This window comes from Theropithecus gelada, chromosome 11 (assembly GCF_003255815.1).
Source record: "Theropithecus gelada isolate Dixy chromosome 11, Tgel_1.0, whole genome shotgun sequence".
Lineage (NCBI taxonomy): Eukaryota > Metazoa > Chordata > Mammalia > Primates > Cercopithecidae > Theropithecus > Theropithecus gelada.
Window position 1 is genome coordinate 9515402 of NC_037679.1, and position 13148 is coordinate 9528549.

Sequence of the window (13148 nt, forward strand, 5' to 3'; positions counted from 1 at the left end):
TCATATCAGCATTTAAGTATTGTTAACTTTATGTAATAGGATTTGGGTTGGGGATCAGTGCCTTTCCGGTTGTACAAGGGATACTCGTATTATGTTAAGTGTAATTATGACATTATTGTTTTTATTTGAAGATTATGTATGCTCTCAGGAGATGTGTTCAAGTTGACAAGGAGTGGACTTGTGATGGTTAATACTGAGTGTCCACTTGATTGGATTGAAGGATGCAAAGTACTGATCCTGCATGTGTCTGTGAGGGTGTTGCAAAGGAGATTAACATTTGAGTCAGTGGGCTGGGGAAGGCCCACCCACCCTTAACTGGGTGGGCACAATCTTATCAACTTCCACTGAATATAAAGCAGGCAGAAAAATGTGAAAAGGAGAGAAATGAGAGATGGGCCTAGCCTCCCAGTGTACACCTTTCTCCCATGCCAGATGCTTCCTGCCCTTGAACATCAGACTCTAAGTTCTTCAGTTTTGGGACTTGGACTGGCTCTCCTTGCTCCTCAGCTTGTAGACAGCCTATTGTGCAACCTTCTGATTGTGTAAGTTAATACTTAATAAACTCCCCTTTATATATATCCTATTAGTTCTGTCCCTCTAAGAGAAGCCTGACTAATATAATCCCCATGTTGGAAGCCTGGACCTCCATTGTACAGAATTATTGAGGAAGGACAATAGGGTCTGGAGGCAGCAAACCTAAAGGCTGCACGCCAACTTCCTAGAACTAAATGGAAAGGAAACCCCTAACTTTCCACACACCTAAGAAACAAAAGGACCAGAGGCTACTCCCTTTGACCTTTTTCTGTGAGGCAGATGGGAAATTGGCTGTCCTCAATGAATCAGACTGATTGCAGGCCAGTCTTTGTTTGCATTAAAGTATAACTTTGAGACCGGGCGTGGTGGCTCACGCCTGTAATCCCAGCACTTTGGGAGGCTAAGGCAGGTGGATCACCTCAGGCCGGGAGTTCGAGACTGCCTGACCAACATAGAGAAACACTGTCTCTACTAAAAATACAAAATTAGCCAGGCGTGGTGATGCATGCCTGTAAACCCAGCTACTCGGGAGGCTGAGGCAGGAGAATCGCTTGAAACCAGGAGGTGGAGGTTCAAGAACCAAGATTGCTCCATTGCACTCCAGCCTGGGCAAGAAGAGCGAACTCCATCTCAAATAAAAAAATAAAATAAAATAAAATAAAAAAAGAAGAAGAAGTATAAGTTTGTAACTTTACCCTAGCCTCTGATTGGGTGCTTTTTGCTGCAACCAATCAGACTGATTGCAAGCTGCCCCTTTATTTACATGAGATGAGCATGAAGTGATCAATAGGAAACTTCTAGAGGGTATTTGGACCCAAGAAGATTCTGTATCAGGGCCCTTGAGCAGCTGCTTGGGCCACTCCTGCGCTGTGGAGCGTACTTCTTCTGTTGCTTCATTCTTTCTTTGCTTTGCTGGGCGTTTTGCCCAATTCTTTGTTCAAAATGCCAAAAACCTGGACAACTTGTAGTCACAACCCTCTGGTGGTAACATGATTTCCCTTCATCACCAATCATAACCACCTTCTAATTCTTCTGGGGTTTTTGCTGGTTTTTAGTTTCCTTCATTACACTCATTTATTTCTTCCTTCTGAGGTGTCTTCCAGTTTAGACTGGGGGAGGCAGACTGTGCCACTTTGCCATCATGTTAGGGGACCATAATTATGTCCCTTTCACGACTCAGCCTACCTCAGGGTTGTTGAAGCTTTGTGTTTCCAGTTGTCTAGAGCAGAAGATACTCTTTCTTCATAGTAGTAGTCCAGAAATGAAGATGTTCAACCTGAAGAACTACAGGCAGAATATAAAAGCAAAGGAAACACAAAGCAATATATACGCACAAAAGAGAACAAAATAGGCATTTTTCTGAAAGATATTGAAATGTACTTTCAATATGCTTGTATTTAATTTTACAGTCATTTGGGAATCTTCTTAACCCTGGAAATGAAACAAGAAAATTAACCTCATTATGAATTGCTTTAAACACATTTGTGGGAATATAGGTGAGTCATAGGGAAAATAAAAGTGCCTCCAGAACTCACAAAGTTAAACTAGTAAAATCTGTATGTAATCCTTTTGTTTGTTTGTTTGTTTGTTTGTTTTTGAGACAGGGTCTCCTACTGTCACACAGGCTGTAGTACAGTGGTGCCATCTCAGCTCACTGCAACCTCTGCTCCCCAGGCTCAAGCAATCCTCCCACCTCAGCCTCCCAAGTAGCTAAGACCACAGGTGCACACCACTGCACCTGGCTGTTTTTTTGTACTTTTGGTACAGACTGGGGTCTTGCCATTTTGCCCAGGCTGGTCTTGAACTCCTGAACTCAAGCATCTAAGTTCAGGAGTTCCTTGGCCTCCCAAAGTGCTGGGATTACAGGTGTGAGCCACTGTGACTGGCCTGTAATCCATATACGTAAAGTTACCATAAAGGTGACAGAATGCCTCGAAGACCCAAAATCAGGAAGAAAAGGACTTGGCAATACCTTATTACTTATTAGATAGTATTCTTATACCTAAAGTTAGAACATGGCTTAAATATTGATAATTAATGATGGTTATTTCCAAGGATAGACCCGTCTGTATTTTTTAAATTTTCGGTGAACATGCATTACTTATGTAATTGGAAAAAACTGAATATTATTTTAATGGAATTTTCATAGGAAAATAATTATATCAATATACAAAGTACTGCAAAGATATTTGGTGTAGCATTGTTTGCAATGTAGGAAAATATCCAAATTTCTATCAGTAGGAGAACAATTCAATAAATTACGATGTATCTATACAATGGGCCAGGTGTGCCTGTAATCCCAGCTACTTGGGAGACTAAAGCAGGAGGATCACTTGACCCCAGAAGTTCGAGGTTACACTGAGCTATGATTGTGCCACTGCACTGTAGCCTGAGTGACAGAGCAAGACCACATCTTTAAAAACAAACAAAAACTACAGATATACAATGAATATCATGCAACCAACAAAATGATGATGTAGCTCTATATTTATTAGCATAGAAAAATTTCAAAGATGTACTGTTTAATGAAACATATAGTAGGTTTTTTTTATTTTATTTTATTTTTTATTTTGAGACACAGTCTTTGTTGCCCAGGCTGGAGTGCAGTGGTGTGATCTCGGCAGAGATTTCAGTGAGCTGAGATTGCACCACTGCACTCTAGGATGGATGACAGACGGAGATTCTGTCTTGAAAATAAATAAATAAATAAAAATAAAATAGTAAACTGGAAATAAGAGTCTGCAGAGATTTAGCATGAGTAAGAAGTGATTAGGTCAGAAGGATATCTGACACTTGAAGCTAGTAATGGAATGTAAGGAAAGTGAAACTTAAAAATTTATGTATTTCATCCCAAGGCCCTATAATCATTAAATTAGCAATATTATCCCTCAAAATAACCTAAATTAATTAGTTTAATCACTATAAAAGGGAAAATGGGAGACCAGAAAAAATGTTGCTTTCTGATTATAACCTATGAGTCATGCTTATTCAACTTAATTGTTACATTTGGTTTAATAATTTTTTTTCTATAAACTTATGCTCATGATATATGACTTTATACTGTATACATCAAATAGTAATATTTTTCCTAATGTTTTGCTGTATTATAGAATTTTAAATGTCTTATTTTATGGTGTCTGCCACCTGGACAAATTTGTGAATTAATACTACTTATTTTTTTTGAGAGAGTCTCACTCTATTGCCCAGGCTGGAGTGCAGTGGCACAATCTGGGCTCACTGCAACCTCCACCTCTTGGGTTCCAGCAATTATCCTGTCTCAGCCTCTGAGTAGCTGGGATTACAGACGTATACCACCATGCCCAGCTAATCTTGTATTTTAGTAGAGACAGGGTTTCACCATGTTGGCCAGGCTGGTCTGAAACTCCCGACCTCAGATGATCCACCCGCCTTGGCCTCCCAAAGTGCTGGATTTACAGGCATGAGCCACCGCACCTAGCCTAACACTACTTCTTACTTCAGGACTTAGATTTCACCAAAATAAATCAGACTGCTTCTGTGAACTCTTTAAGATTAACAAAAGTTCAATTTTCTAAATTCCTGATTTTGAATATTAAATAATTATCTGTCCTGAAAGAGTTAACGCAGACTCCAAAGCCCTTATTTCCTCTGGAATAATTTCCAGTGGTGTAAGTGAGAATCTGGTTCAACAGATTTTGGAAATATGGAGTCATCTCTTCAGTATATCCTAGGAAATAAACACCTAATTTACTCAATTTGGGTCTAGATATGATAATTGCACTTAAGGTCATGTCACTGAATCATAATATGGAGAAAAGCATTCTACAATGGTCTTTCTGGTATTTCTATTAGCAAATCCCTAAGGATAGAATTAAAAATGGACCTATCTAGTGTTAGATTAGGTTCATGGTATTATAATTGGTTTTTTGTTTGTTTTATATTACTCAGTGATGACATCTACAGGCCTATGATGAGAAACACTAACAGACTAATGCTGAATTTACCTGTACTATTTTATGACTGGTGTCAGTCTAACCTCATACCAAACATTACTTTTGGTTGATGTAGTACCAATTTCTCCTGTACGTGGTGCTACAGGAGAAAGTCAAGTTAGGGAACCAAAAGGTATATTATCAAAGGCCCAACTACCAGAGTGCTTCCAGTCCATAACTTACTGTGACTGGAGGGATGCAAGAGATTTTCGGAAGGTAGACTGCACCTCTAACTGAAGCAGCCTGGGAATATCTGGGTACCCACCCAGCTGGGCCCAGAGTGAATGCATAGATGTCTTCTCTGCTATTGGGTAGCTTGAAGTGGACAGATCAACATTCCAGATGGGCTGTGTCTGGTCCTCTTGTTGTCTACAGAATCAGAGAGCATAAGTTGGGAATGCCAAATTCTCCTGAGCTCCATAGCCCATCAAAAATATATCTTATTCTCCCTTCTTCACTACCACCTCATCCCGTAATGCCCTCCCCTTGCACTGACCAGCATTAGCTATGCCCACTCTGACAGAGAGATGGATGAAAAAGCAGAATTTGCTGAGTTACCAAGCTGCATTTTCATGACTTCACCTAGTAATCCATTTTACAACTACCATTTTAGCTTCATGGTGTAGAGAGACCACATAACTTTCCCCCTTCCTTCCCAAAGCTCCTGCCTCCTTAAAAAAAAAAATAGAAGAAAAAAAGAAGATAATGCTTCTAAGTTTCTTTATTAACTATTCTTAAAAGAATTAGTTTTTTAGTAAGAAAGACTCTACTTTATTTTTAGAGGAACTCAAAATCCAATGTTAAATATTTAAGTAGAAATATATGCCAACTTAGCTAAGGGAATTAATACTCCTTTTTTTTTTTTTTTTTGAGACAGTTTCACTCCTGTTGCCCAGGCTGGAGTGCAATGGCACGATCTCGGCTCACCGCAACCTCGGCCACCCAGGTTCAAGTGATTCTCCTGCCTCAACCTCCCGACTAGCTGGGATTACAGGCATGTGCCACCACACCAGGCTAATTTTGTACTTTTTTTAGTAGAGCTGGGGTTTCTCCATGTTAGTCAGGCTGGTCTTGAACTCCCAACCTCAGATGATCCACCTGCCTTGGCCTCCCAAAGTGCTGGGATTACAGGCGTGAGCCACCGTGCCCGGCCTAATGCTCCTTTAGACTCTCCATTGCACCATTTGATAATTGTGAAGAAAGGGAAGTTCTTGGGCAGGGAAAAAAAATTAGGTCCCACATATCGTCCAAACAAAGTTTAATATCAGTCTTTCTAGCACATACCTAAATTTCTTGAATATGTCAGAGGTTCTGTCTTCTTCCACTAGTAATTTTAAAAATGGCTTTTGAACAAATGTGGTAGCGGCAGGTATCTGCTTTTCTTCGATGATTAAGGGGATAGGTTGACTAAGATTCAATTCATATATCTTTTTGAGCTATAAAAAAATAGATCAGAAAAAGGAAACCATGAAAAGAGACAGAATCTTTAGAAGAGTCTTCAGAGCTGGCCCTACACTAAACTGTGACTCCTCCTTTTCCATGGATTTGCAAATCCTTTCCCTACTCCACCCACCTCCAACATGCGTCATTTCAAGAGGTGGCAGCTCTGCTACATAAAAACCTTGGTCCTACTTAAGCTCAAATCCTGGTCCTCTCATTTTCTTGCTGTGAGACTTTGGGATAGTTGCTTATCTACACTTCTTTTTCCTCATTTCTAAAACAGGGATAATAACACAGAGTGGTTGCGAGAATTGTAAAACACAGTGTATATGGAAGCACTTTATAAATTGTGAAGCAGTATGCAACTGTAATGATAGCCAGCATTTACTAAATACTTACTGAATGTCAGACACTGAACTAAGCCCTCTCCATATATTAGCTGATTTGGTATTTGTAATAACCTTATGCGGTATGTGTTATTATTACCCTTGTCTTACAGCAGGAGAATCTGAGGCTCAGAAAATGTAAGCAGCTTGCATAAAGTCACTTAGCTAGTATGTAGCTAGGCTGATTTGAACCCAGACAATCTGGTAGCGGAGCTAGCCATCTTGAGCACCACGCTGATTCAGTGCAAAGTATTCATTTATATTTAACCTCTTATCCCTTTTGCTTTTTTTGTCTCCTTTCTCCAAGCCTTGATACCCATACCTCATCCTCTGGATTCTGGCTTCCCTGGCCCCAGACCCTTATTCCTCCTCTGAAATGCCCTAGGCATTGTGATTCCTGTTAGACAACGCATGTTGCTGCCAACCCATCTTGCTTTACTCTACGTACATTGGCCATATTTGCCAAATCAAAAAAAGGAGCATATTCATTTTTTTTTACAAAGAGCTGTAATATTTAAAATATAACTGTTCTGGGCCGGGCGCAGTGGCTCACGCCTGTAATCCCAGCACTTTGGGAGGCTGCCGTGGGCGGATCACTTGAGGTCAGGAGTCCAAGACCAGCCTGGCCAACATGGTGAAACCCCGTCACTACTAAAAATACAAAAATTAACCAGGCATGGTGGCGGGCACCTGTAATCCCAACCACTCAGGAGGGTGAGGCAGGAGAATCACTTGAACCCAGGAGGCGGAGGTTGCAGATCACACCACTGCACTCCAGCCTGGGTGACACAGTGAGAACTTGTCTCAAAAATAAGTAACTAAATAGGCCGGGCGCGGTGGCTCAAGCCTGTAATCCCAGCACTTTGGGAGGCCGAGACGGGCGGATCACGAGGTCAGGAGATCGAGACCATCCTGGTTAATATGGTGAAACCCCGTCTCTACTAAAACGTACAAAAAACTAGCCGGGCGAGGTGGCAGGCGCCTGTAGTCCCAGCTACTCGGGAGGCTGAGGCAGGAGAATGGCGTGAACCCGGGAGGCGGAGCTTGTAGTGAGCTGAGATCCGGCCACTGCACTCCAGCCTGGGCGACAGAGCGAAACTCCGTCTCAAAAAAAAAAAAAAATAAAAAAAAAAAAAAAAATAAGTAACTAAATAATAAAATAAAATAAAACAGTTCTGGAAAATTTTTATGTTTGACTTGGATGATAATTTGGATTAGAATCTGATGAGAAGCCTCTCTGTACCTTCCAAAGTAGCAAGTAAACTAATCTTATAAACTAATCGACGCTGAGAGAGAAGGATATACAGATATAAAATGTTTCTAGAACTACAGCTTGTAATATTTATTATTAGAACTCAGGCCAGGCATGGTGGCTTACACCTATAATCCCAACACTTTGGGAGGTCGAGGCGGGTGGATCACCTGAGGTCAGGAATTCGAAACCAGCCTGGCCATCATGGTGAAACACCATCTCTACTAAAAATATAAAATGTAGCTGGGTGTGGTGGTGGGCACCTGTAATCCCATCTATTCAGGAGGCTGAATGAGGAGAATCGCTTGAACCCAGGAGGTGGAGGTTGCAGCAAGTCAAAATAGTGCCACTGCACTCCCTGGGAGACAGAGCAAGACTGTCTCAAAAAAAAAAAAAAAAAGCCATTTGAAAGATGGAGGCAGATATTGGAATTATGTGGCTACAAACTGAGGAATGCTAAGGATTGCCCATAGCCACCACAATCTAGGAGAGAAGCATGCAACAGAATGCCCTCTCAGAGCTTCTAGAAGGAACCAACCCGGCAGACACCCTGATTTCACTAACTTCTGGCCTCTAGAACTGTGAGAGAGTAAATTTCTGTTGTTTTAAGCTGTGAAGTTTGTGGTAATTTGTTACAGCAGCCCAGGAAAGTAACATAACATAGTGTCTCCAAGTAAATGTCATTTACAAAGCTTACCACTTTCAGGTTTTTACAACATGCTGGAGAGAGGGAGTGGAAAGCAAGTTACCTGGCTGAATACATGTATCATTTTCTTCAGGCACTGATTCCGTTTCTGCCCTAGAGACTTCTGCTTCTCAGTCCAGACCTGCATCACCTTTTTCCCGTAGTCATCAAGTCTGCTCAGCATCACGTGGAGGTTCCTGGCCTCATAGCCTTTCCCAGTATTTTGGATGGCTTTTAGTCGTTTCATTATGTTGTTCCTTGAAAAGATTAATAAGAATTAGAATGATAATAGTTTCAGACCCTACTTCAGCAAACTTGTCCTCAGTTTCTTTTTTTTGAAACGGAGTTTCGATCTTGTTGCCCAGGCTGGAGGTACCATGGCGTGATCTTGGCTCACTGCAACCTTCGCCTCCCAGATTCAAGAAATTATCCTGCCTCAGCCTCCCAAGTAGCTGGGACTACAGGCATGCACCACCACACCCGGCTAATTTTTGTATTTTTAGTAGAGATGGGGTTTCTCCATGTTGGTCAGGCTGGTCTCAAACTCCTGACCTCATGATCCACCTGCCTTGGCCTCCTAAAGTGCTGGGATTGCGGTCGTGAGCCGCTGAGCACGGTCTATTTTATTTTATTTTATTTTATCTTATCTTGTCTTTTTTATTTTATTTTATTTTTCTGATACAGAGTCTAACTCTGTTGCCCAGGCTGGAGTGCAGTGGCATGATCTTGACTCACTGCAACCTCTGCCTTACGGGTTCAAGTGATTCTCATGCCTCAGCCTCCCAAGTAGCTGGGAATACAGGTGTGCACCACCACGCCCAGCTAATTTTTGTATTTTTAGTAGAGATGGGGTTTTGCCATGTTGTCCAGGCTGGTCTTGAACTCCTGACCTCTAGCGATCCTCCTGCCACAGCCTCCCAAAATGTTGAGATTACAGGAGTGAACCACTATGCCCGACCTGTCCTCAGTTTCTTTCAATTCCCTCATCATCCCCAGTAAGCAGAGAAGGATGGGAAGCTTGCTTAATAAGACTTTAATCCAGTTCCTATGAATGAACCTTCAAAAATCTATATGATATCAAAATTTTCATTAAGTCTTTACCAAGTTTCCAGTGTTAAAATAGTGTTGCTTACAATTATTTTAATATATTTTAAAAGTTATGCCAGGTAAAGTAGCTCATGCCTGTAATCCCAGCACTTTGGGAGGCTTAGGTGGGAGGATCGCTTGAGGCCAGGAGTCTGCAACCAGCCTGGACAATATAGTAAGACTCCATCTCTACAAAACAAAAATAGCTGGGCATGGTGGCACATACCTGTAGACACAGCCACTCAGGAGGCTGAGGCGAGAGGCTTGCTTGAACCTAGGGAGTTCGAGCCTGCAGTGAGTTATGATCACGCCACTACATTTGCCTTTTTGTTAAGGGCAAGACTCCAGCTCTTAAAAAAATAGTTAAATGTGGCTATTTGTAATAAAAATTACCTTAGGGAATAAGATAGATCATTTTTTCATATGTACAGATATGTGTAAGACACATAGAAGGTAAGGCCAGGCGAGGTGTCTCACACCTGTAATCCCAGCAGTTTGGGAGGCCAAGGCGGGTGGATCACAAGGTCAGGAGTTCAAGACCAGCCTGGCCAACATGGTGAAATCCCGTCTCTACTAAAAACACAAAAATTAGCCAGGCGCAGTGGCAGGCGACTGTAATCCCAGCTACTCGGGAGGCTGAGGCAGGAGAATCGCTTGAACCCGGGCAACAGAGGTTGCAGTGAGCAGAGATCGTGCCATTGCACTCCAGCCTGAGCAACAGAGTGAGATTCCGTCTCAAAAAAAAAAAAAAAAAAAATGACACATAGAAAGTACTTAATACAATTAGGGAAAAGACAGTGTCCTTGCCTTCAAAAGCACTTATAATCCAGAATAGGAGACTAAGTTACTTGCAAAAAAAAGAAATAGAATAAATGCTAAATAGAAATATAATCAGGCTGCAGGAGCAAAAAGGAAAGCATCATTAATTCTAGTAAGAGTAATGAGGCCAGGCGCAGTGGCTCACGCCTGTAATCCCAGCACGTTGGGAGGCCGAGGTGGGCAGATCACAAGGTCAGGGGCTCGAGACCAGCCTGGCCAACATGGTGAAACCCTGTCTCTACTAAAACATACAAAAATTAGCCGGGTGTGATGGCGGGCATCTATAGTCCCAGTTACTCGGGAGGCTGAGTCAGGAGAATCACTTGAACCTGGGAGATGGAGGTTGCAGTGAACAGAGATTGCATCATTGCACTCCAGCCTGGGTGACAGAGTGAGACTAAAAAAAAAAAAGAGTAATAAAGAAAGCTTTATAGGAAGATGTCAAGCAGAATTTTGAGGGACAGTCATAAAAAGATTCTCCCTTTCTCTCTCTCTCCTCACTGCCCTCCTATAATGTATTCCACCACATTTTGGTGGTCCTAAACAGAGTTTGGCCATCCTCATTCTACAGGAGAGGAAAAGAAATCTCAGCAAAGTTAAATATTTTTTCTGATGTCCCATAAATGATATACGGTAGATTTGGGAAGCAAGCCCAGATCTTCTTTCTTCCATAATGCCAATATTTCTCAAGGTGCGGACTCTGATCACCTAGACTGAATCATAAGGGGGAGACGGGTGGGGGGCTTGTTGAAAATGCAGGTTCCAAGGTACTTCTCCATACCTTTTGAATCAAAATCTTAGTGGTAGGCTTCAGGAATCTGCATTTTAAAATCTCAGGTAACTCTTACTTTACTAAAGTTTGAAAACCATTGTGCTTACGAACAGAACAGAGAAGAAGGGGATGAGGAAGTCCAAGTGGAGAAATCCTATAAATAAAGGTAAGAAAACCAAAGTTATATTTTGAGAGTGATGAGTAGTCTGGGGTTTTTGACCACAGATATGTGAAAGGATATAGTAGGGGATGAGACTGGAATGGTTGGATTATGAATGGCTTTAAAAGGTATGTTAAGGAGTTTGGATCTTCTCTTTTTTTTTTTTTTTTTTGGTAGATGATGGGGACTCATCAAAGATATTTTTCTGAATATATGTATTTTATATATATGCATATATATATATATATAGCCTCAGGTGAATCAGTAAGATTTACTTGAGATTTTATTTATCCATCCATCTCTATATTGAGAGAGAAGAGAGAAAGAATAATTCTTAGCTCTTAGATTTCTTTTATGGGTTATAATGAATACTTTAGAACCTACTAATATGGATCATTTAATACTTAAATTATTATCTTTGTATTTAATATTTAAATGTATTAGATTTTTTAAGTTTCCAATAAGCCTCTTCACACTAAATATTTCCTGACATTTTTCTGTCTAATTACACAGGCTTTTGAGATTTCCTTATCATTTTTTCTTACTGAAATCATATTTCACTGCTTGGAAAAGTTTAGTTTAACTTCAAACTTAGGGACTTTATTGTTGGATGTAGTTTTAGAGATAATTCTTTTTTTTTTTTTTTTCCAACAGGGTCTCTCTTTGTCACCCAGGTTGCAGTGGCACGATCTTGGCTCACTGCAGCCTTGACTTCGTGAGCTCAAGTCATCCTCCTGCCTCAGCCCCCTAAGTAGCTGGGACTACAGGCACATCATCAGGCCTGCCAATTTTTTTTTTTTTTTTTTTTTTTTTTTGAGAGAGATGGAGTTTCACCATGTTGCCCAGGCTGGTCTTTAACTCCTGGGACCAAGTGATCCGTCCACCTTGGTTCCCAAAGTTCTGGGATCATAGGCATGAGCCTGGTGAGATAATTCTTTTTTAATAATCTGAAGGCTGGGCGCGGTAGCTCACGCCTGTCATCCTAGCACTTTGGGAGGCTGAGGCGGGTGGATAACAAGGTCAAGAGATCAAGACCATCCTGGCCAACATGATGAAACCCCGTTTCTACTAAAAATACAAAATTTAGCTGGGCGTGGTGGTGAGTGCCTGTAGTCCCAGCTACTCGGGAGGCTGAGGCAGGAGAATTCTTTGACCTTGGGAGGCGGAGGTTGCAGTGAGCCGAGATGGTGCCACTGCACTCCAGCCTGGCAACAGAGCAAAACTCCGTCTTAAAAAAAAAAAAAAATCTGAATATTCAATCCAGTAGTAACCATGGGGGTATCTTACTATTTAAAAGCCTATGTCTAGAATCATGGCTATTCATCCTCCTTACATTTTGTTTCCACTCTCTTAGCCCATCCCACTTATGTTGATAAAACATTGCCCTGTCCTAAGGAACACTGATTTTTAGATGGAGATTCTTTACATTTACTGAGCATCTACTATGGTAATACTACAACTGTACTACATATGTTATTTTATTTAACCCTTTCAACCTTTTATTTGTTTTAATTTATTTTATTTTATTTTGAGACAGAGTTTCTCTCTTGTTGCCCAGGCTGGAGTACAATGGTGCAATCCCAACTCACTGTAACCTCTGCCTCCCAGGTTCAAGCAATTTTCCTGCCTCAGCCTCTTGAGTAGCTGACATTACAGGCTGCACCACCACGCCCAGCTAATTTTTGATTTTTAGCAGAGACAGGGTTTCACCATGTTGGCTAGGCTGGTCTCGAACTCCTGACCTCAGGTGATCCACCCGCCTCAGCCTCCCAAAGTGCTTAGATTACAGGTGTGAGCTACCATGCCTGGCCTCAACCATTATTTGAAGTAAATATTATTATATCCATTTTACATGCAGCACATTTAAGTCTCAGAGAAGTTCTGGAAATTTGAACTAAGATCTGCCCGACTTCAAAGCCTATGTTTAAGAGAAAGCATGATTAGGATTTGAATATGAAAACCATGACAGTTATTACTTTAAGACAATGTAGTACAATAGGTAGTACAGTATACTATCGACTTTGGAAATAGATTTTTAAAAAT

The 13148-nt window shown here is 41.2% G+C and overlaps 1 protein-coding gene across 1 annotated transcript in view; it reads right to left on the minus strand.

Moving 5' to 3' along the window:
• Window positions 1–1872: 1872 nt before the first annotated feature.
• Window positions 1873–13148, minus strand: part of FAM186A (family with sequence similarity 186 member A) — a 72746-nt gene continuing 61470 nt past the window's right edge. The window contains exons 6-9 of the mRNA XM_025402999.1: window positions 8333–8525; window positions 5790–5941; window positions 4689–4874; window positions 1873–1965 (exon numbers count right to left, since the gene is read on the minus strand). Of these exons, the coding sequence (XP_025258784.1) occupies window positions 1944–1965; window positions 4689–4874; window positions 5790–5941; window positions 8333–8525 (553 nt within the window). The 3' untranslated portion in view covers window positions 1873–1943. The remainder of the gene's footprint in view (window positions 1966–4688; window positions 4875–5789; window positions 5942–8332; window positions 8526–13148) is intronic.